Source organism: Procambarus clarkii, chromosome 16 (genome assembly GCF_040958095.1).
Source record: "Procambarus clarkii isolate CNS0578487 chromosome 16, FALCON_Pclarkii_2.0, whole genome shotgun sequence".
Lineage (NCBI taxonomy): Eukaryota > Metazoa > Arthropoda > Malacostraca > Decapoda > Cambaridae > Procambarus > Procambarus clarkii.
In genome coordinates this window covers 41,321,060-41,345,117 of record NC_091165.1, presented here as the reverse complement: position 1 = coordinate 41,345,117, position 24,058 = coordinate 41,321,060, and the positions used below count along the sequence as shown (strand labels likewise).

Below are 24,058 nucleotides of genomic sequence, written 5' to 3'. Positions count from 1 at the left end.
CTGTGTGACGGTGTGCTCACTACTGTGCCTGTGTGACGGTGTGCCCACTACTGTGCCTGTGTGACGGTGTGCCCACTACTGTGCCTGTGTGACGGTGTGCTCACTACTGTGCCTGTGTGACGGTGTGCTCACTACTGTGCCTGTGTGACGGTGTGCCCACTACTGTGCCTGTGTGACGGTGTGCTCACTACTGTGCCTGTGTGACGGTGTGCTCACTACTGTGCCTGTGTGACGGTGTGCTCACTACTGTGCCTGTGTGACGGTGTGCCACTACTGTGCCTGTGTGACGGTGTGCTCACTACTGTGACGGTGTGCCCACTACTGTGCCTGTGTGACGGTGTGCTCACTACTGTGCCTGTATGACGGTGTGCTCACTACTGTGCCTGTGTGACGGTGTGCTCACTACTGTGCCTGTATGACGGTGTGCTCACTACTGTGCCTGTATGACGGTGTGCTCACTACTGTGCCTGTATGACGGTGTGCTCACTACTGTGCCTGTGTGACGGTGTGCCCACTACTGTGCCTGTATGACGGTGTGCTCACTACTGTGCCTGTATGACGGTGTGCTCACTACTGTGCCTGTATGACGGTGTGCTCACTACTGTGCCTGTGTGACGGTGTGCTCACTACTGTGACGCTGTGCTCACTACTGTGCCTGTGTGACGGTGTGCTCACTACTGTGACGCTGTGCTCACTACTGTGCCTGTGTGACGGTGTGCTCACTACTGTGACGCTGTGCTCACTACTGTGCCTGTGTGACGGTGTGCTCACTACTGTGCCTGTGTGACGGTGTGCCCACTACTGTGCCTGTGTGACGGTGTGCCCACTACTGTGCCTGTGTGACGGTGTGCTCACTACTGTGCCTGTGTGACGGTGTGCTCACTACTGTGCCTGTGTGACGCTGTGCCCACTACTGTTCCTGTGTGACGGTGTGCCCACTACTGTGCCTGTGTGACGGTATGCTCACTACTGTGCCTGTATGACGGTGTGCTCACTACTGTGCCTGTATGACGGTGTGCTCACTACTGTGCCTGTATGACGGTGTGCTCACTACTGTGCCTGTATGACGGTGTGCTCACTACTGTGCCTGTGTGACGGTGTGCTCACTACTGTGCCTGTATGACGGTGTGCTCACTACTGTGCCTGTATGACGGTGTGCTCACTACTGTGCCTGTATGACGGTGTGCTCACTACTGTGCCTGTGTGACGGTGTGCCCACTACTGTGCCTGTATGACGGTGTGCTCACTACTGTGCCTGTATGACGGTGTGCTCACTACTGTGCCTGTATGACGGTGTGCTCACTACTGTGCCTGTGTGACGGTGTGCTCACTACTGTGACGCTGTGCTCACTACTGTGCCTGTGTGACGGTGTGCTCACTACTGTGACGCTGTGCTCACTACTGTGCCTGTGTGACGGTGTGCTCACTACTGTGCCTGTTTGACGGTGTGCCCACTACTGTGCCTGTGTGACGGTGTGCCCACTACTGTGCATGTGTGACGGTGTGCTCACTACTGTGCCTGTGTGACGGTGTGCTCACTACGGTGCCTGTGTGACGGTGTGCCCACTACTGTGCCTGTGTGACGGTGTGCCCACTACTGTGCCTGTGTGACGGTGTGCTCACTACTGTGCCTGTGTGACGGTGTGCTCACTACTGTGCCTGTGTGACGGTGTGCTCACTACTGTGCCTGTGTGACGGTGTGCCCACTACTGTGCCTGTGTGACGGTGTGCTCACTACTGTGCCTGTGTGACGGTGTGCTCACTACTGTGCCTGTGTGACGGTGTGCTCACTACTGTGCCTGTGTGACGGTGTGCCCACTACTGTGCCTGTGTGACGGTGTGCTCACTACTGTGACGGTGTGCCCACTACTGTGCCTGTGTGACGGTGTGCTCACTACTGTGCCTGTGTGACGGTGTGCCCACTACTGTGCCTGTGTGACGGTGTGCCCACTACTGTGCCTGTGTGACGGTGTGCTCACTACTGTGCCTGTGTGACGGTGTGCCCACTACTGTGCCTGTGTGACGGTGTGCTCACTACTGTGCCTGTGTGACGGTGTGCCCACTACTGTGCCTGTGTGACGGTGTGCTCACTACTGTGCCTGTGTGACGGTGTGCTCACTACTGTGCCTGTGTGACGGTGTGCTCACTACTGTGCCTGTTTGACGGTGTGCCCACTACTGTGCCTGTGTGACGGTGTGCTCACTACTGTGCCTGTGTGACGGTGTGCCCACTACTGTGCCTGTGTGACGGTGTGCCCACTACTGTGCCTGTGTGACGGTGTGCTCACTACTGTGCCTGTGTGACGGTGTGCCCACTACTGTGCCTGTGTGACGGTGTGCCCACTACTGTGCCTGTTTGACGGTGTGCCCACTACTGTGCCTGTATGACGGTGTGCCCACTACTGTGCCTGTGTGACGATGTGCCCACTACTGTGCCTGTGTGACGGTGTGCCCACTACTGTGCCTGTGTGACGGTGTGCTCACTACTGTGCCTGTGTGACGCTGTGCTCACTACTGTGCTTGTTTGACGATGTGCCCACTACTGTGCTTGTGTGACGGAGTGCTCACTACTGTGCCTGTGTGACAGTGTGCTCACTACTGTGCCTGTGTGACGGTGTGCTCACTACTGTGCCTGTGTGACGGTGTGCCCACTACTGTGACGGTGTGACGGTGTGCCCACTAGTGTGCTTGTGTGACGGTGTGCCCACTACTGTGCCTGTGTGACGGTGTGCCCACTACTGTGCCTGTATGACGGTGTGCCCACTACTGTGCCTGTGTGACGGTGTGCCCACTACTGTGCCTGTGTGACGGTGTGCTCACTACTGTGCTTGTGTGACGGTGTGCCCCCTACTGTGCCTGTGTGACGGTGTGCCCACTACTGTGCCTGTGTGACGGTGTGCTCACTACTGTGCCTGTGTGACGGTGTGCCCACTACTGTGCCTGTGTGACGGTGTGCCCACTACTGTGCCTGTGTGACGGTGCGGCCACTACTGTGCCTGTGTGACGGTGTGCCCACTACTGTGCCTGTATGACGGTGTGCCCACTACTGTGACGGTGTGACGGTGTGCCCACTAGTGTGCTTGTGTGACGGTGTGCCCACTACTGTGCCTGTGTGACGGTGTGCCCACTACTGTGCCTGTGTGACGGTGTGCCCACTACTGTGCCTGTGTGACGGTGTGCTCACTACTGTGCCTGTGTGACGGTGTGCCCACTACTGTGCCTGTGTGACGGTGTGCCCATTACTGTGCCTGTGTGACGGTGTGCCCACTACTGTGCCTGTGTGACGGTGTGCTCACTACTGTGCCTGTGTGACGGTGTGCCCACTACTGTGCCTGTGTGACGGTGTGCCCACTACTGTGCCTGTGTGACGGTGCGGCCACTACTGTGCCTGTGTGACGGTGTGCCCACTACTGTGCCTGTATGACGGTGTGCCCACTACTGTGCCTGTGTGACGGTGTGCCCACTACTGTGCCTGTGTGACGGTGTGCCCACTACTGTGCCTGTGTGACGGTGTGGCCACTACTGTGCCTGTGTGACGGTGTGCCCACTACTGTGCCTGTGTGACGGTGCGGCCACTACTGTGCCTGTGTGACGGTGTGCCCACTACTGTGCCTGTGTGACGGTGTGCCCACTACTGTGCCTGTGTGACGGTGTGCCCACTACTGTGCCTGTGTGACGGTGTGCTCACTACTGTGCCTGTGTGACGGTGTGCCCACTACTGTGCCTGTGTGACGGTGTGCCCACTACTGTGCCTGTTTGACGGTGTGCCCACTACTGTGCCTGTGTGACGGTGTGCCCACTACTGTGCCTGTGTGACGGTGTGCTCACTACTGTGCCTGTGTGACGGTGTGCCCACTACTGTGCCTGGGTGATGGTGCGGCCACTACTGTGCCTGTGTGACGGTGTGCCCACTACTGTGCCTGGGTGACGGTGCGGCCACTACTGTGCCTGTGTGACGGCCAGCTGACCCGTGGGGCAGGATGTATGGCGTCGGGACTCCACCTGAGTCAAGGTTGGTCAGTGAATGGTCAGGTGCACCAACCCTCCGGTACACCTCCCCCTCCCAGCTCCCACCTGGCCCCCACCCTGCCACCACCCTGCCCCCACCAAGCCACCACCCTGCCCCCACCCAGCCACCACCCTGCCCCCACCCAGCCCCCACCCAGCCACCACCCTGCCCCCACCCAGCCCCCACCCAGCCCCCACTCTGCCCCCACCCAGCCCCCACGCATATCCCCCCAGACCCCACCTTGCCCCCTCCCTGCCCCCACCCATCCCCCAACCTGCCCCCACCCAGCCCCCATCCTGCCCCCACCCAGCCACCACCCAGCCCCCAGCTTGCCCCCACCCAGCCCCCAACCTGCCCCCACCCTGCCTGCCCCAAACCTGCCCCCACCCAGCCCCCACCCAGCCCCAAACCTGCCCCCACCCTGCCCCCACCCTGCCCCCACCCAGCCCCCACCCTGCCCCCACCCAGCCCCCACCCAGCCCCCAGCTTGCCACCACCCGGCCCTCACCCAGCCCCCACCCAGCCCCCCCAGTCCCCACCCAGCCCCCACCCAGCCAAGCCCCCCATGCAGCCCCACTCAGCCCCCCATCCAGCCCCCATCCAGCCCCCACCCAGCCCCCCCAGTCCCCACCCAGTCCCCCACCCAGCCCCCACCCAGCCAAGCCCCCCACCCAGCGGGGATAATTACCACAACTCCCTCTACCACTACAAGACAATCAGCTTAAGAGAGACACTTGTCTACACATTACCGCCTGAAGGACTGGCTGAGAGGCTGGGGTGGGTGAGGTTGGCAGGCCTGGGGAGGCTGGGGTGGGTGAGGTTGGCAGGCCTGGGGAGGCTGGGGTGGGTGAGGTTGGCAGGCCTGGGAAGGCCGGGGTGAGTGAGGTTGGCAGGCCTGGGGAGGCTGGGGTGGGTGAGGTTGGCAGGCCTGGGGAGGCTGGGGTGGGTGAGGTTGGCAGGCCTGGGGAGGCTGGGGTGAGTGAGGTTGGCAGGCCTGGGAAGGCTGGGGTGAGTGAGGTTGGCAGGCCTGGGGAGGCTGGTGTGGGTGAGTGAGGTTGGCAGGCCTGGGGAGACTGGGGTGGGTGAGGTTGGCAGGCCTGGGGAGGCTGGGGTGGGTGAGGTTGGCAGGCCTGGGAGGATGGGGTGGGTGAGGTTGGCAGGCCTGGGGAGGCTGGAGAGGGTGAGGTTGGCAGGCCTGGGGAGGCTGGAGAGGGTGAGGTTGGCAGGCCTGGGGAGGCTGGGGTGGGTGAGGTTGGCAGGCCTGGGGAGGCTGGGGTGAGTGAGGTTGGCAGGCCTGGGGAGGCTGGGGTGAGTGAGGTTGGCAGGCCTGGGGAGGCTGGGGTGAGTGAGGTTGGCAGGCCTGGGGAGGCAGGGGTGAGTGAGGTTGGCAGGCCTGGGGAGGCTGGGGTGGGTGAGTGAGGTTGGCAGGCCTGGGAGGCTGGGGTGGGTGAGGTTGGCAGGCCTGGGGAGGCTGGGGTGGGTGGGTGAGGTTGGCAGGCCTGGGGAGGCTGGAGTGGGTGAGGTTGGCAGGCCTGGGGAGGCTGGGGTGGGTGAGGTTGGCAGGCCTGGGGAGGCTGGGGTGGGTGAGGTTGGCAGGCCTGGGGAGGCTGGAGTGGGTGAGGTTGGCAGGCCTGGGAGGCGACCGTCGCTGGCAAACGTTGTGTGGACGCATCGGGCCGTAGTGTACTCGCGGTCGCAGACGGAGACGCACGTCGGCTCCTCTTGATTATATCGTCACAGTTGTATCGTGTTCCCCGCGTCTCTTCGCTCTCAAGATGATCCCACGTCACAGGTTGGTCCATGGCGGTGCTCCAGGCTCTTATTCCTGGTGTTTACCTCCAGTACCAGGCTCATTATGCTGCTGGAGACGAACGTAGCGTACCGTAGCTTAGCATTGCGTAGCGTTGCGTAGCGTTGCGTAGCGTTGCGTAGCGTTAGGGACACGGCGTAGCGGGCGTAATGTTGGTTATGCTTGACCTGACGCCTTGAGACCAGACCATTAGCGTTATTCTCACCTCTTCCAACTGTCCACCGTCTTGGTGGTGGGAGTGTTGTACAGGTACAGCAGTGTTGTACAGGTACAACAGTGTTGTTCAGGTACAGCAGTGTTGTACAGGTACAACAGTGTTGTTCAGGTACAGCAGTGTTGTACAGGTACAGTGTTGTACAGGTACAACAGTGTTGTACAGGTACAGCAGTGTTGTACAGGTACAGCAGTGTTGTACAGGTACAACAGTGTTGTTCAGGTACAGCAGTGTTGTACAGGTACAGCAGTGTTGTACAGGTACAGCAGTGTTGTACAGGTACAGCAGTGTTGTACAGGTACAGCAGTGTTGTACAGGTACAGCAGTGTTGTACAGGTACAGCAGTGTTGTACAGGTACAGCAGTGTTGTACAGGTACAGCAGTGTTGTACAGGTACAGCAGTGTTGTACAGGTACAGGAGTGTTGTACAGGTACAGCGTGTTGTACAGGTACAGGAGTGTTGTACAGGTACAGCAGTGTTGAACAGGTACAAGAGTGTTGTACAGGTACAGGAGTGTTGTACAGGTACAGCAGTGTTGTACAGGTACAAGAGTGTTGTACAGGTACAAGAGTGTTGTACAGGTACAGGAGAGTTGTACAGGTACAGCGAGTTGTACAGGTACAGGAGTGTTGTACAGGTACAAGAGTGTTGTACAGGTACAAGAGTGTTGTACAGGTACAGGAGAGTTGTACAGGTACAGCAGTGTTGTACAGGTACAGCAGTGTTGTGCAGGTACAAGAGTGTTGTACAGGTACAGCAGTGTTGTACAGGTACAGCAGTGTTGTACAGGTACAGCAGTGTTGTACAGGTACAAGAGTGTTGTACAGGTAGAGCAGTGTTGTACAGGTACAGCAGTGTTGTACAGGTACAACGTGTTGTACAGGTACTTAGTGTTGTACAGGTACTTAGTGTTGTACAGGTACAGGAGTGTTGTACAGGTACAGCGTGTTATACAGGTACAAAAGTGTTGTACAAGTACATAAGTGTTGTACAGGTACATAAGTGTTGTACAGGTACAAGAGTGTTGTACAAGTACATAAGTGTTGTACAGGTACAGCGTGTTGTACAGGTACATAAGTGTTGTACAGGTACAAGAGTGTTGTACAGGTACAGCAGTGTTGTACACGTACAGAGTGTTGTAGAGGTACAAGAGTGTTGTACAAGTACATAAGTGTTGTACAGGTACAAGAGTGTTGTACAAGTACATAAGTGTTGTACAGGTACAAGAGTGTTTACAGGTACAGCAGTGTTGTACAGGTACAAGAGTGTTGTATAGGTACAAAAGTGTTGTACAGGTACAGCAGTGTTGTACAGGTACATAAGTGTTGTACAGGTACAAGAGTGTTTACAGGTATAGCAGTGTTGTACAGGTACACGAGTGTTGTACAGGTACAAGAGTGTTGTATAGGTACAAAAGTGTTGTACAGGTACAGCGTGTTGTAAAGGTACAAGAGTGTTGTACAGGTACACGAGTGTGGTACAGGTACAGCAGTGTTGTACAGGTACACGAGTGTTGTACAGGTACAGCGTGTTGTAAAGGTACAAGAGTGTTGTATAGGAACAAAAGTGTTGTACAGGTACAGCAGTGTCGTACAGGTACAGCAGTGTTGTACAGGTACAGCGTGTTGTACAGGTACAAGAGTGTTGTACAGGTACAAGAGTGTTGTACAGGTACAAGAGTGTTGTACAGGTACAGCAGTGTTGTACAGGTACAAGAGTGTTGTACAGGTACAAGAGTGTTGTACAGGTACAAGAGTGTTGTACAGGTACAAGAGTGTTGTACAGGTACAAGAGTGTTGTACAGGTACAAGAGTGTTGTACAGGTACAAGAGTGTTGTACAGGTACAAGAGTGTTGTACAGGTACAGCAGTGTTGTACAGGTACAAGAGTGTTGTACAGGTACAAGAGTTGCTCAGGTAGAAGGAATCTTGGAAAAAGGAGTCTCAGTATATTGGGCGTTGGCAGCTTCACGACACTGTATGTCACAGCCTCCCTGGCACCTGTGCCACATACAAGAGGCAACATACAAGAGGCAACATGCAAGAGGCAACATACTGGAGGCAACATACAACAGGCAACATACAAGAGGCAACATGCAAGAGGCAACATACAGGAGGCAACATACAACAGGCAACATACAAGAGGCAACATGCAAGAGGCAACATACAAGAGGCAACATGCAAGAGGCAACATACAAGAGGCAACATACAAGAGGCACATACAAGAGGCAACATGCAAGAGGCAACCAGGGACTGTAAGACTTGCATGCCTCGCAGATTGATGGATGACTTTCCCAACCCTCAATTTCCACCTTGAGACCCAGCGGTGAAGACATCGTTCCGCCCACCTGCAGTCTACCTGTCCCCGTAACACACACTCTTCATTGCACAGATCCCACCTCAGGAACTACGTCATGTAGTTAGCCAATCACACAAGGTGTTCAACGAACCCCATCAACCTCAACCACTTGGGCTGGACGGTAGAGCGACGGCCTCGCATCATGCAGGTCGGCGTTCAATCCCCGATCGTCCAAGTGGTTGGTCTTACAAGTCCTGTAGTGACGGGACGTATTGGCTTGGCGCTTTTCCTTGATGATTCCCCCTCCGGTGACGGGTTAATCAATCATTGGTCTGTCAGTTGGTCTTGTCAATCATCTGTCAGTTGGTCTTGCCAATCATAACCAATAATCCATATATTAATAATCAATAATAATGATATAACCAATCAGTTATATTACCGAATATTAGCATACCTCTACAACCCTATTTCTAAGCCAGTATTTACCCAGGTCACTTCTGAACCTATTAACAAATACAGATTATATACATTTTTTCGTTTTCTATTTTGTTAATATATATTTAAAATCTTGTTTATATGCACAGTGTTATATCTTATCAATTTATATATCTTATAGATTCATATATCTCCTGTCTCGCTTGTCTTGGGAGGGAGGGAATTATCAAGGGAAAGCGCCAAACCATTACGACTATATAGCACTGGGAAGGGGTCATGATAAGGAATTGGGATGGGACGGGGGAAGGAATGGTGACCAACCACTTGGACGGTCGGGGATTGAACGCCGACCTGCATGAAGACGGTCGCTCTACCGTCCAGCCCAAGTGGTTGGAGACAGTGTTGAAAAGAGGATATCCTCCTCTTCATAAGGAGGATATCAAATTCCTGGAATTACTCTTTTCATCCTTTTCTGTATATGTTGAACGGAATTTATATCCTTTATATTACACAGGGAATAATCTCTAGTCAAGAATACTTATTTACATTTTATATATAATTATTCCTATAGTCTCAGTATATGTACACTGAAGATTGGAGTGTGTGTTGACCTCTTGGTGAATATATTTCATATTTTTACATATCTTGTTACTAACGCCGATGTCTAGAAACGCTTCTCTCGTTATCTTGGTGGAAAATCCTACAATTTTCAACACTGGGCGGCAGCTACCAATCTTTCGTCCAGTATAAAAGTCAATCTATATTGCACTGAAGTTATTTTGAGTCTTTGGAATTCGTTTCCCGCAATATTTTTGTAATTCTCTGAACTGTCACAAATATTCCTGTTTGATCCTTCGACAAAATCGAAGTTTATAACATTTATAATATGTTTATATTATATTATATAATATAAACATATAGGAACATGAGAACATAAGTATTTAGGAAACTGCAGAAGGTCAATTGACTTATTTTAAGTTACCTTTCTTTTCTGGTCATGAGCGACTATATTACTGTCTTCTGACAGTTAAAGTCTTATACAGAATTTACTCCTCTGAGAGTCTTAAGGCTCCCGCTTGTTTCCTTGAAGGATGAACTCCGTCCCTCGCCCAGGCGGGGTCTTGCACGTGTAGGAGTCAGACTTGGCCCACCAGCTGCACGACATTAATCAATCAATACTTCTGACGTTGGTTCTCACTATGAGCTCTGACTCGTTGCCACCTCTCATCCTTGCTAGAGCACTGCACATGACCGCGCAGGACAGCGCATGACCGTACATGACCTCGCTTGACCGCACATGACCGCACATGACCGCGCAGGACCGCACATGACCGCACATGACCGCGCATGACCGCACATGACAGCACATGACCAGTTCCTATCGTGTCTAAGGTTGCTTTACATTTACCCAACAATTGCTCGTTGCTCTCTCGGCCTCTGAGAGTGTCCACCTTCAGAGAGGCAGACAATGGGCCTCATGCCTGCGACTCACAATACTGTCACAGTAATGGCCGGTCCGCTCGTTTGCGGACCCTTAACAGCGTTCTTTAATACTGATTGGTCCCGGGGTTATTTCTAACAGCATAATTACTCCGCGATTGTTTCTATCCAAGGGAGCTTCCTCTTCCATTGTCTAACTCAGTTTCATCTAAGTCAGTGTGTTTAATCTGGCTCAGAGCTTACGGCTCCAGCCTCTGGCTCATTATTTAATTTTTCGCGATTATTTTGGTGAAAACATTTTTAAAATGACTTGTCTCCAACAATGGTGAGAGGTGACGAGGCTGTTTTTATTGTGAGTTGGTGTGTACTCATCTAGTAGTGCTCGCCTACATGTGCTGGCAGGGGTTCATAATAGGCTCCTTACCCCGCCTTCCTAACGTCCTATGATTTATGCGTCATTAAGCGCGAGAAATTCCTCATTTCTCACGATTTTTTTTTTTATATTTACATTTAAAATTGTAAATCGAATTAGCTTGGACGACTCCTACGTCTAACTTGTTCCACTTACTGAGTGCTGTAACACTGAAGAGATTCTTCCTGATATCACCGAGGTGCATTTGTCTCCAGTGTCCATCTGTGATCCACTCGTGCTACTGCTTTTAGCTTTAGCCAATGCTGCTTTGTCTACTTTGTCAATTTGTTATTGAATCTTATATGTTGTTTTATGCAACCCGTTCTCGCAAATTTAATAAGTCAATATTGACTTATTAAATATGTGCATAGGTGACATACTTAACATAATAGATACCCTTAAAAAGATTCATAGAAAACACCGACCTTACCTAACCTTGTTAGTATCTTAAGATAAGCATCTTATTGCTTCGTAATTACAATTATTACCTAACCTATAATAGGTATAGGTTAAGTAATAATTGTAATTACGAAGCAATAAGATGCGTTTTATGTCACCTATATCCCTCCTTTCCACAATTTGGACCCCATAGTCAAAATTGTGAAAACCACACACACACGTGTGATTAGTTCCAGTTCTCTAATTCTTTCCACATAGCTCAAACCCCTCAACTTCGGTACGAGTTTCGTTGCATATCTTTGGACCTTTTCAAGTTTCTCATTGTCCCTTTTCAAGTAAGGGTTCCATGTTGGGGCTGCGTGATCAAGAGTGGATCTCACCTTGGGTGAATATAGGGCCTCTTGTCCCTGTTTCTGGAGGATACGCGGACGATATGTGTATAGTGTTTATTATTTGTGTGCTCCCTAGCATAAAACTGCTAGCTCCTGGGCCCTGCCTTTCTTTCCGCTGGTTGTCTAATGCGAGGACTTCTGGCCTATTTTCTTACCATATCTACTTTCAGAATTATGAATAGAGATTGCTTCTACAACACAGCTGCTCCCTTAATTAGCTCTTTCTATTTCCCCGTTACTCTCACGCTAAAAGGAAACTTTCTAACATGTCAATGACTCGCCTGAGTCTCACTCTTCCATCCCTGCCATCTTGTTCTCTTTGTGCTCATTGTGAACATTTTCCATTTCTTCCACTCTGTTAATCCCTAAGAATTGTATATTTCTATGATGTCTCCCTCCCTCTCTCTCTCTCTCCCTCTCCCTCTCTCTCTCTCTCTCTCTCCTCTCTCTCTCTCTCTCTCTCTCTCTCTCTCTCTCTCTCTCTCTCTCTCTCTCTCTCTCTCTCTCTCGCTCTCTCTCTCTCTCTCTCTCTCTCTCTCTCTCTCTCTCTCTCTCTCTCTCTCTCTCTCTCTCTCTCTCTCTCTCTCTCTCTCTCTCTCTCTCTCTCCTCTTTTCTAGCGTCGTCAGGGTCTTTTCTTTCAGTCTCTGTTCATGCTCTGTCTCTCGCAACTCTGGGACGATCTTCATTGCAAACGTCTGAACATTTTTCGAGTGTCATTATGTGATTTTTTTGTAAGACGTGGGGCTCCATGATGGGGCGGCGTACTCTAAACCAGTCCTCATGTCGGCGGTGTAGAGCGATCTCAAGGCTTCCGTATTTACGTTCCTGAATGATGTTTTAGAACTGTGTTAGTGCAGAGTATGTTGCTGTCATGATCCTATATATATGAGGCTCTGGAGTGAGGTTTGGTGTCCACTCCCAGGTCTGTTCCTCTCATCGTTACAGGGAGGTTGTTCCCCCTCCTCGTGTACTGTCCTTTTGGTCTCCTGTCACCTGTCACCTGTTTCCATTTCCGTCACCTTATGCATGTTTGCGTTGATCTCCAGCAGCCACTTCTCCGACCAGCTCTGCAACTTGTCAATGTTATCTTGGAGAATCTTACATTCCTCATCTGTCACAACTCTTCTCATTAATTTAGCATCATCTGCAAACATCAACATATAAGACCTGTTGATGGGTCATTTACATAAATGTGGAATTGTATTGATCCCAGTACCGATCCTTGAGGTACCTCGCTTGTTACTAACTTACGGCAGTCTGACTTCTTTCACCCCCTCTCCCCCCCCCTCTCACTGTGGCTCTCTGGGTCCTGTCTGTTAGGTAATTCTTTTCTCATATTAGTGCACTCCTGCTTACTCCAGCCTGTCTTTAAAGGTTGTAAAATATTCTCAAATGGAGTACTGTTTCAAAGGCTTTTTGGCCAGAAATATGCAATGTGATCAACCTTCTCTGTCCTGCATTATTTTCTTTACTCTATCATTGAACTCCTGTAGGTTCCTTAGGCATGGTCTCTCTCCGGGCATGTAACTAGTCGCTTCCTTATATTTCTTTCGCGTGTCTTGCAGGGGATGTGTGTGAGAGACAAGGGTCTGCAGCTGTGTGCCTCTTGTCTATCCCTTTTCTTTAAAATTGGTGCCACATTTACGTTTTTCCATCAGCTGGGCAGTTCTCTCGTACGTGACTCAGTAAACACTATTGGCTGAGGTACGGTGAGGACCTGTGTTGCTTCTCTCAACACCCACGGGGATACTTGCTCTGCTCCAACAGCTATACTTTCGTCCAGTGACGCGAGATGTTTCTTGACTTCTTCTGTTGTCATCTCAGTACTTAATAACAGTCTCTCATCTAGGGTTATGTTCTCTTCTAGTACTGGAAGCTGTTCAGACTCGGTTGTGAACACTCCGTGGAAGCTGGTGTTCAGTTCCTCGCAAATTTCTTAATAATTTCCTGTATATTCGTGATCTTGTCACTTGTTCAATGTTATTTTTCTTCTTATGACTTTATAATTTTGGTGTTACTTTTCTTTAGAAGGAATGTCATTTTCGTAGTTTCTTTCAGATAAACTTCTTATATTTGTGTATTTGATCCTTGTTCATTTCATCCGTTCTTGTTTTGTTCTGCCCTTTGCCCTCTGTACTTGTTCCATTCCGTCCTGCTTTCGTTTTTGTTTCTTGGTATTATATTTTCTCCTACTTTTTCCCTTATTGTTGATATGAAACACTCATCAGCCTCCAGGTATTATATTTGACTTGATCCATCATTCCCAGCGCTCTAAGTTCTTTCTCCCAATGTTCCTTTGTCAGGTACTCTCTAAATCCTCTTCTTTTTCTGTAGTTAATTCTCCTGTGTGTGTGTGTGTGTGTGTGTGTGTGTGTGTGTGTGTGTGTGTGTGTGTGTGTGTGTGTGTGTGTGTGTGTGTGTGTGTGTGTGTGTGTGTTATGAACACAAAACAACATTATGAAACACGACAGTGCAAAAAGCCGTGATCTATATTGACCCAGGTATTAAGACAGTGCTCGGGAAAGTGTTGACCATATTCAGGACGGTGATCAACACTGCGCCCAGTTGTTGATCTCCAGCATCACACGCACTAAATCTTAAGTACCGAAAAATCATTTACCCTTTCACGAAGAAACAGCAGCAAGACAGCACAACGCACATATATACACATTCATAACACTCTCCTCCAACTAATTACTTCCACTCTTATGGGATTTTAAAAATCAGTTTGGGTGTTAAAAATGTGAGTATATTCAACAATTTATGTTGATTAAGAATTCGCCTAATTCCGCTAGTGGATATGTTTATCAGATTACTCGTAGAGATTGTAATGAAGCTGACGAATGCCAGTGGAAAAAAAAAACTTGAAAAAATAATTGAACTACATATGTAGTGTCAAAATGAGCCGGGAATCAAGTGCCTGCAACTCATCGTCAGACCAAGTTCATTCCATCCTACGGTCGACCCCCAAAGACGCATTCATTAATTTTAACATGCTGTTCATTCAAAACGGGAATTTTCTCAAGTATAAATTAGTATTATAATATATTAGCATATTGTGCATATATAGGCATAGGTTAGGTTAGGTGTTTAGGTTCTGTTGGCGATTATTTGTATTTGTAGTACGTGGGTGAAGCATTTACAGCGTTGTGATTCGAACAAAATTCGTCAGTGAAGCACTTGTTCCGGATATGTTCGAACGTCAGCAGTTGTGAGTCGTGTGTAAACCGCTTTTCATTCATAAACAGGGGGTTTGGCGGGTGCATGGAATCACTTTTGGATCTTTCTTTGGAGGACGGGCTGGCATTTACAGCGTTGTGGTTCGAACAAAATTTGTCAGTGAAGCACTTGTTCCGGAAGTGCTTGGAAAGCCGGCGGCTGAGCGGAAAGAACACTGGACGCGTGATCCTGTAGTCCCGGGTTCGATCCCGGGGCCGGCGAGAAACAATGGGCAGAGTTTCTTTCACCCTGATGCCCGTGTTACCTAGCAGTAAATAGGTACCTGGGAGTTAGTCAGCTGTCACGGGCTGCTTCCTGGGGGGTGGAGGCCTGGTCGAGGACCGGGCCGCGGGGACACTAAAGCTCCAAAATCATCTCAAGATAACCTCAAGATAATGTCAGCAGTTGTGAGTCGAGTGTAAACCGTTTTTTATTCATAAACAGGGGGGGGGGGGGGGGTTGGCGGGTGCATGGAATCACTTTTGGGTCTTTGTTTGGAGGACGGGCTGTTACACACGACTCACAACTGTTGACGTCGAACACTTCCGGAACAAGTGCTTCACTGACGACTGGTGTTCGAACCACAACTCTGTAAATGCTTCATCCACGTACTACAAATACAAATAATCGCCAACAGAACCTAAACACCTCACCTAACCTATGTCTATATATGCACAATATTCTTATATATTATAATATTAATTTATATTTGAGAAAATTCCCGTTTTGAATGAACAACATGTTAAAATTTATGAATGCGTCTGTGGGGTCGACCGGTGGATGTAATGGACTTGAGTCGAGGACGGGTTGTGTGTAAACCATTTTTCATTCATAAACAGTGGGGTTGGCGGGTGCTTGGAATGGACTTTAACCGTTGTGTTTGAGGACGCGTTGGTTTATTTTGACATCTTCGAGACTATGGGCGTCCAGGTGATTGGTTAGACGCAAAACAATTCTAATAATGCCTAAATTGACAGGAATATCATTGAAGTCTAATCAGTCAAAAGGAAAATGGTTGAACATGAGTTCAGGTTTGCGTCAACCTGACACGTTTAGTGCTTCTAAGATTGCTTCTAATATAAACGATAACTTTGATTCAACGTTATTGACGCTGAATCAACGTTATTGACGCTGAATCAATGATCAATGTTATCGCCGCTGAATCAACGTTATTGACGCTGAATCAATGATCAATGTTATCGCCGCTGAATCATCGTTATCGACGCTGAATCAACGTTATCGCCGCTGAATCATCGTTATCGACGCTGAATCAACGTTATCGCCGCTGAATCATCGTTATCGACGCTGAATCATCGTTATCGACGCTGAATCATCGTTATCGACGCTGAATCATCGTTATCGACGCTGAATCATCGTTATCGACGCTGAATCATCGTTATCGACGCTGAATCAACGTTATCGACGCTGAATCAACGTTATCGACGCTGAATCAACGTTATCGACGCTGAATCAACGTTATCGACGCTGAATCATCGTTATCGACGCTGAATCAACGTTATCGACGCTGAATCGACGTTATCGACGCTGAATCATCGTTATCGACGCTGAATCAACGTTATCGACGCTGAATCAACGTTATCGACGCTGAATCAACGTTATCGACGCTGAATCATCGTTATCGACGCTGAATCAACGTTATCGACGCTGAATCAACGTTATCGACGCTGAATCAACGTTATCGACGCTGAATCAACGTTATCGACGCTGAATCAACGTTATTGACGCTGAATCAACGTTATCGACGTTGAATCAACGTTATCGACGCTGAATCACCGTTATTGACGCTGAATCAACGTTATCGACGCTGAATCAACGTTATCGGCGCTGAATCAACGTTATTGACGCTGAATCAACATAATTGACGCTGAATCACCGTTATTGACGCTGAATCAACGTTATCGACGCTGAATCAACGTTATCGACGCTGAATCAACGTTATTGACGCTGAATCAACGTCATTGACGCTGAATCAACGTTATCGACGCTGAATCACCGTTATTGATGCTGAATCAACGTTATTGACGCTGAATCACCGTTATTGACGCTGAATCAATGTTATCGACGCTGAATCAATGTTATCGACGCTGAATCATCGTTATTGACGCTGAATCAATGTTATTGACGCTGAATCATCGTTATTGACGCTGAATCAATGTTATCAACGATATTAGACGTTGAAGAGACGACCGTTGTCTACGCCTTCACATGCCCACTTGGGGAATGTCAGCCCCAACGATCTCAGTATATAGGCAAGACAACAACGTCTCTCTCTAGGCGTTTAACAATACATAAACAACAGGGCTCCATCAAGGAACATATAATGGCCACACACAATGGGACGATCACCAGGGATATTGTGACGAGCAACACCGAAATAACTGATAGATACAATGACAATAGAAGATTAGACATTAGTGAAGCGCTGCCTATCAATCAATATAGACCAGCAATCAATAACCAGCTAACACACCTAAAGCTAACAATAACCATACTAACAGAGTCCCCACAGGGCTCTGTACTTGGACCCATCATGTTTTTAATATATGTAAACGATCTTCCAGAGGGTATAGACTCATTCCTCTCAATGTTTGCTGATGATGCAACATTATGAGAAGAATCAAGACTGATGACGATAGACAGAGACTAAAGGACGACCTGGACAGGCTGGAGGAGTGGACTAGAAAATGGCTACCTGCTTGATGGGATTCTGGGAGTTCTTCTACTCCCCTAGTCCGGCCCGAGGCCAGGCTTGACTTGGGAGAGTTTGGTCCACCAGACTATTGCTTGGAGCGGCCCGCAGGCCCACATACCCACCACAGCCCGGTTGGTCCGGCACTCCTTGGAGAAAACAGTCTAGTTTCCTTTTGAAGATGTCCACGGTTGTTCCGGCAATATTTCTGATGCTCGCTGGTAGAACGTTGAACAACCGCGGACCTCTAATGTTTATACAGTGTTCTCAGATTGTGCCTATGGCACCTCTGTTCTTCTCTGGTTGTATTCTGCATTTTCTTCCATATCGTTCACGCCAGTACGTTGTTATTTTACTGTGTAAATTTGGGACCTGTCCCTCCAGTATTTTCCATGTGTATATTATTTGGTATCTCTCTCGTCTCCTTTCTAGTGAGTACATTTGGAGAGCTTTGAGGCGATCCCAATAATTTAGGTGCTATATCTCGTCTATGCGTGCCGTATATGTTCTGTGTATTCCCTCTATTTCAGCAATCTCTCCTGCTCTGAAGGGAGAAGTGAGTACTGAGCAGTACTCAAGACGGGACAACACAAGTGATTTGAAGATTACAACCATTGTGATGGGATCTTTGGACTTGAAGGTTCTCGTAATCCATCCAATCATTTTTTCTGGCTGACGCAATACTTGCTTGGTTATGCTCCCTAAACGTTAGGTTGTCGGACATCATTATTCCCAAATCCTTGACATACTGTTTTCCTGCTATGGGCAGATTCGATTGTGTTTTGTACCCGATATTATGTTTCAGATCCTCATTTTTACCGTACCTGAGTACCTGGAATTTATCACCGTTAAACATCATGTTATTTTCTGCTGCCCAATCGAAAATTTGTTAATGTCTGTTTGTAGTTTTTCAATGTCTTCAGCAGAGGTAATTTTCATGCTGATTTTTGTATCATCTGCAAAGGATGACACGAAGCTGTTACTTGTATTTTTGTCTATATCTGATATGAAAATAAGGAACAGCAGTGGTGCAAAGACTGTACCTTAACAGAGCTTTTAACTGTGTTCGGACTCGATTTTACTTGATTGACTGTTACTCTTTGTGTTCTGATCGACAGGAAATTAGTATCCAGCGTCCTTCTTTATCAGTTATACCCATTGACCACATTTTGTGTGCAATCACTCCATGGTCACATTTGTCGAATGCCTTTGCAAAATCTGTGTATACCACATCTGCATTATGTTTTTATTCTAATGCCTCAGTGATTTTGTCATAATGGTCAAGTAGCTGTGAGAGGCATGATCTTCCCGCTCTAAATCCATGTTGGCCTGGATTGTGGAGGTCATTGGTTTCCATGAATCTAGTGACCTGACTCCTGATCACTCTCTAAAATACTTTTATTATGTGGGACGTTAGTGCAACTGGTCTATAATTCTTTGCCAATGCTTTGCTACCACCCTTGTGTAGAGTGGCTATGTCTGCTGCTTTAAGCGCATCTGGTATCTTCCCTGTGTTCAAGCTCTTCCTCCACACTATACTAAGGGCCTGTGCTACTGGCACTTTGCATTTCTTTATAAATATTGAATTTCATGAGTCTCGACCCGGGGCTGAGAGAATGGACATATTGTCAATTTCTCTTTCAAAATCTGCTACGCTCGTGTTGATATCAGTTATATTTACAGGTGTTTGGATATCATGCTTAAAGAAATTGTCCGAATCTTCCACTGTCATGCTGTGTATCGGAGTCCTAAACGTCCTCATACTGCTTTTTTAGGATTTCACTAATTTCTTTGTCATCCTCAGTGTATGAACCTTCACTAATACGAAAAGGTCCTATACTGGCAGAGGTTTTCACTTTTGATTTAGCATATATGAAGAAATATTTTGGGTTTTTTCTTTATATCTTGGATTGTTTTCTGTTCTAGTTGCCTTTCTTCAGTTTGATAAGAATGCTTCAGTCTCTGTTCGATTTCTTCAATCTCCTTGTTTAAATTATTTCTTCTCTGTGTGGAGTGTCGTGTCTGCTTAAACATTTCCGTTAATTTCTTCCTTATTTTATAATGTCGTCTGCGTTCTCTTTCTTCATTGGACCTCTTTCTGGCTTTCCTCAAAGGAACATGTTTCAGACAGATTTCATATGCTTCAGAAGTCAGTTTTTCTATTCCTTGTGTAAGATTTTTATTTCTTAGAACATGTTCCCATTGAATGTTTGTAAGTTCCCTGTTTATTTTCTCCCAGTCTATCCTTTTATTATTAAAATTGAATTTATTGAATAGCCCTTCTCGCTTGTTGTTTCTCTTGGGCCTACTACTGTTATTAATGTTAATTTGCACTTCAATGAGCTTGTGGTCCGAGTACGTAGTGTCTGAGACAGTAATGTCTCTGATTAGCTCCTCATTGTTCGTGAATATCAGGTCCAGCGTGTTTTCGTTCCTAGTTGGTTCTGTAATCTGTTGACTGAGCGAGAATTTGTCACTACTATCTATTATACTATTTGTTAACTACTAAAGTTCAACTCAAGAAAGTGCAAAGTAATGAAATTAGGCGAAGAGAGCAGAAGGCTGAACACAAGGTACCATCTGGGAGGTGAAATCCAACAAGAGTCAAATAGAGACAAGGATATGAGGGTTGATATCACACCGAACCTGTCCCCAGAGGCCCACATCAAAAGGATATCATCAGCGGCATATGCAAGACTAGCCAACATAAGAACTGCCTTTAGAAACTTATGTAAGGAATCGTTCAGGACCCTGTATACCACATATGTCAGACCAATGCTGGAATATGCAGCTCCAGCTTGGAGTCCATACCTAGTTAAACACAAGACAAAGTTAGATAAGATTCAGAGGTATGCCACCAGACTCGTCCCGGAACTGAGAGCTATGAGCTACCACGAAAGGCTAAAGGAGCTGAAACTCATGTTCCTGGAAGACAGAAGAGTAAGGGGAGACATGATAACCACCTACAAATTCTCAGGGGAATTGATAGGGTGGACAAAGAGAAACTCTTTAGCACGGGAGGAACACGAACAAGGGGACACAGGTGGAAGCTAAGTACCCAAATGAGCCACAGAGACATTAGAAAGAACTTTTTTAGTGTCAGAGCAATTAACAGATTGAAGGCATTAGGCAGTTTTTTTTTAATTATTTTCTACCACAGACGTGGCCACACATTTACAATGCTAACCAGCATATATACATTTTCTTCTGTCCTCCATGGACAGGGTTAGAGATGTGTTAAACATATAGTTCAGGGGTTTATTGAACAATCAACCACAGAAGGTGATTCGGTGCTTTTAAAATGCTAAGCTAACCTACATACTTAAATACATAGATACACAGATTTACGTATGCCCTACATAAAGTGTTTGATGTGTCTTTTACATAGTGTCATTAATGTGCATTTACAAAGGTGAAATGTAATTCTGATCAGCTTCCATATATACTTTATACACATACATATACATACACACACACACACATATACGTGCACATACATATATATTTATACATGTATACATACATATATACAGACACACACATGTATTCACATACATCAGGCATTCAGAAACTTGTGTAAAGAATCATTCAGAACTTTGTATACCACATATGTCAGGTCAATCCTGGAGTATGCAGCCCCAGCATGGAGTCCATATCTAGTCAAGGATAAGAAAAGGTTCAAAGGTTTGCCACCAGACTAGTATCCGAGCTGAGAGGTATGAGCTACGAGGAGAGACTACGGGAATTAAACCTCACTTCGCTGGAAGACAGAAGAGTTAGGGGGGGACATGATCACCACATTCAAGATTCTGAAGGGAATTGATAGGGTTGATAAAGACAGTCTATTTAACACAAGGGGGAACACGTACAAGGGGACACAGGTGGAAACTGAGTGCCCAAATGAGCCACAGAGATATTAGAAAGAACTTTTTTAGTGTCAGAGTGGTGGACAAATGGAATGCATTAGGAAGAGATGTGGTGGAGGCTGACTCCATACACAGTTTCAAGTGTAGATATGATAGAGCCCGATAGGCTCAGGAATCTGTACACCTGTTGATTGACGGTTGAGAGGCGGGACCAAAGAGCCAGAGCTCAACCCCCGCAAACACAACTAGGTGAATACTAGGTGAGTACATTTATCTCTTTTACTCTGACAGGGTGAGATGGCTGATAGAGAAACTAGTGTGCAATTAAGCACTTAATCACTGAAGGTGATGGAAGTGCTTTTACAAGCTCAGGTTATATAGTTACATCACATACATACATTATATAATTGATACATTACATGGTTAATCTTGGGTACAAGTCCAATATATCATCAAGTGTTCCAGTACTCATATAGTAACTACACAGTTCAGCATACCTTAGCCCAGGAGGGCGAAAGTCAGTCAATATGGGACATTCTACAATATAATGTTCAAGAGAGTGCATGTTTTCTCTTTCACAAAGTTGACACATTGTGTACTCGACATTTGGGTTTTGAGAAAGCTGCCAGATACGCCTATATCCCAGGCGTATTCTGGCCACTATAACATCACATTGCCGGGTTCTTGTTCTATTAGTCCCATATGTGAATGTCTCCTCACGATATCTATCATAATATTTAATGCTACAACTTTCAGGTCTTTGTGAATTTGTTAGGTCGGTGAGATTTTCATTAGATATTTGTTTAAGTATTCTCTTTGTCACTGCTAATGAAACACCCATATCAATTTCTATCACTGGTTTTCTACAGGCTGTCTTTGCAAGCATATCAACGGTGTCATGCCTCGAGATGCCAACATGTGATGGTATCCATAGGAATTTAATTTCAAATCTGTTTTCTTTAGCAGCTAAAACATTCATTCGAATATCACTGACTATTAGGCACATTAGGCAGTGATGTGGTGGAGGATGACTCCATACGCAGTTTCAAGTGTAGATATGATAGAGCCCAGTAGGCTCAGGAATCTGTACACAAGTTGATTGACAGTTGAGAGGCGGGACCAGAGAGCTAAAGCTCAACCCCCGCAAGCACAACTAGGTGAGTACACAGTTACACTCTACCCACTTCCAGACCCCGAGCCAGTACAGAAGCTGGACCACATCACCTGCAACAGGAACGGCAGCAACCAGAACAACATAACTGCCAACATGTCACACTTCTAATTTATTACCCCATTATATAGGACCCCATCATATAGGATCCCATTATATAGGACCCCATCATATAGGACCCCATCATATAGGACCCCATCATATAGGACCCCATCATATAGGACCCCATTATATAGGACCCCATTATATAGGACCCCATTATATAGGACCCCATTATATAGGACCCCATCATATAGGACCCCATCATATAGGACCCCATCATATAGGACCCCATCATATAGGACCCCATTATATAGGACCCCATTATATAGGACCCCATCATATAGGACCCCATCATATAGGACCCCATCATATAGGACCCCATCATATAGGACCCCGTCATATAGGACCCCATCATATAGGACCCCATCATATAGGACCCCATCATATAGGACCCCATCATATAGGACCCCATCATATAGGACACCATTATATAGGACCCCATCATATAGGACCCCATCATATAGGACCCCATCATATAGGACCCCATCATATAGGACCCCATCATATAGGACCCCATTATATAGGACCCCATTATATAGGACCCCATCATATAGGACCCCATCATATAGGACCCCATTATATAGGACCCCATTATATAGGACCCCATTATATAGGACCCCATCATATAGGACCCCATCATATAGGACCCTATCATATAGGACCCCATCATATAGGACCCATCATATAGGACCCCATTATATAGGACCCCATCATATAAGACCTCATCATATAGGACCCCATCATATAGGACCCCATTAAAACCGCATGTATGTCATTCATCCATGTCACCCACCACCTCACCATTAGAAGATATAATCAGGAGCTACTCAGAATAATTTGTCTTTGAGAATGTGAGGAGAGATCTTACGAAACGCATCACCAGGCGTCAGACCCAAATAATTAGTAAAAATGAACTTTGGAGAGTTAATTTTTAATCTTCCTGCTTCAGTGAAGAAAAACATAAGGAATATGGAGAAGATTCGTGCTAGAATCATAAATCTTAAACTTTCTGTTGTTTTCAAATATATATATATATATATATATAATATATATATATATATATATATATATATATATATATATATATATATATATATATTTGCAGACCAATATGGTCGTCATGGTCTGGTATGTCGTAAATCACAGGGTAATATCGCAAGACATGAAGAAGTCAACGACATCATCAAGAGGAGCCTCGCCACAGCCCGCTGCCCGGCACAAAGAGAACCACCCTTATCCAGACCTAACGACCCTCAGAAGCGCCCTGATGGGGTCACCTTGCTACCTTGGAAGGATGGTAAGCAAGTGGTATGGGACTACACGTGCGCTGCCACACTGGCCAGTACCTACCTCCACTACAGCACACGTGAAAGCGGTGGTGCTGCTTCTTTCAGGGAATCGCAGAAAATTATTTAATATAGAGGTCTAGCACACTGCTACAGCTTTGTTCCGATCGGCTCGGAGACCCTCGGTTTGTGGGGAAAATGTGCATTGAAGTTCCTGAAGGAATTGGGGGACAAATTGATCAGCGCTACAAAAGACCAGAGAGCAAAAAGTTTCTTGTTCCAGCGCCTCAGTGT

At 47.1% G+C, this 24,058-nt stretch overlaps 1 protein-coding gene across 1 annotated transcript in view; it reads left to right on the top strand.

The window, feature by feature from the left end:
• Window positions 1-5,650: 5,650 nt before the first annotated feature.
• LOC138365216 (uncharacterized) overlaps window positions 5,651-24,058 on the top strand; it is a 61,291-nt gene continuing 42,883 nt past the window's right edge. Inside the window, exon 1 of the mRNA XM_069325469.1 lies at window positions 5,651-5,800. Within this exon, the coding sequence (XP_069181570.1) occupies window positions 5,784-5,800 (17 nt within the window). The 5' untranslated portion in view covers window positions 5,651-5,783. The remainder of the gene's footprint in view (window positions 5,801-24,058) is intronic.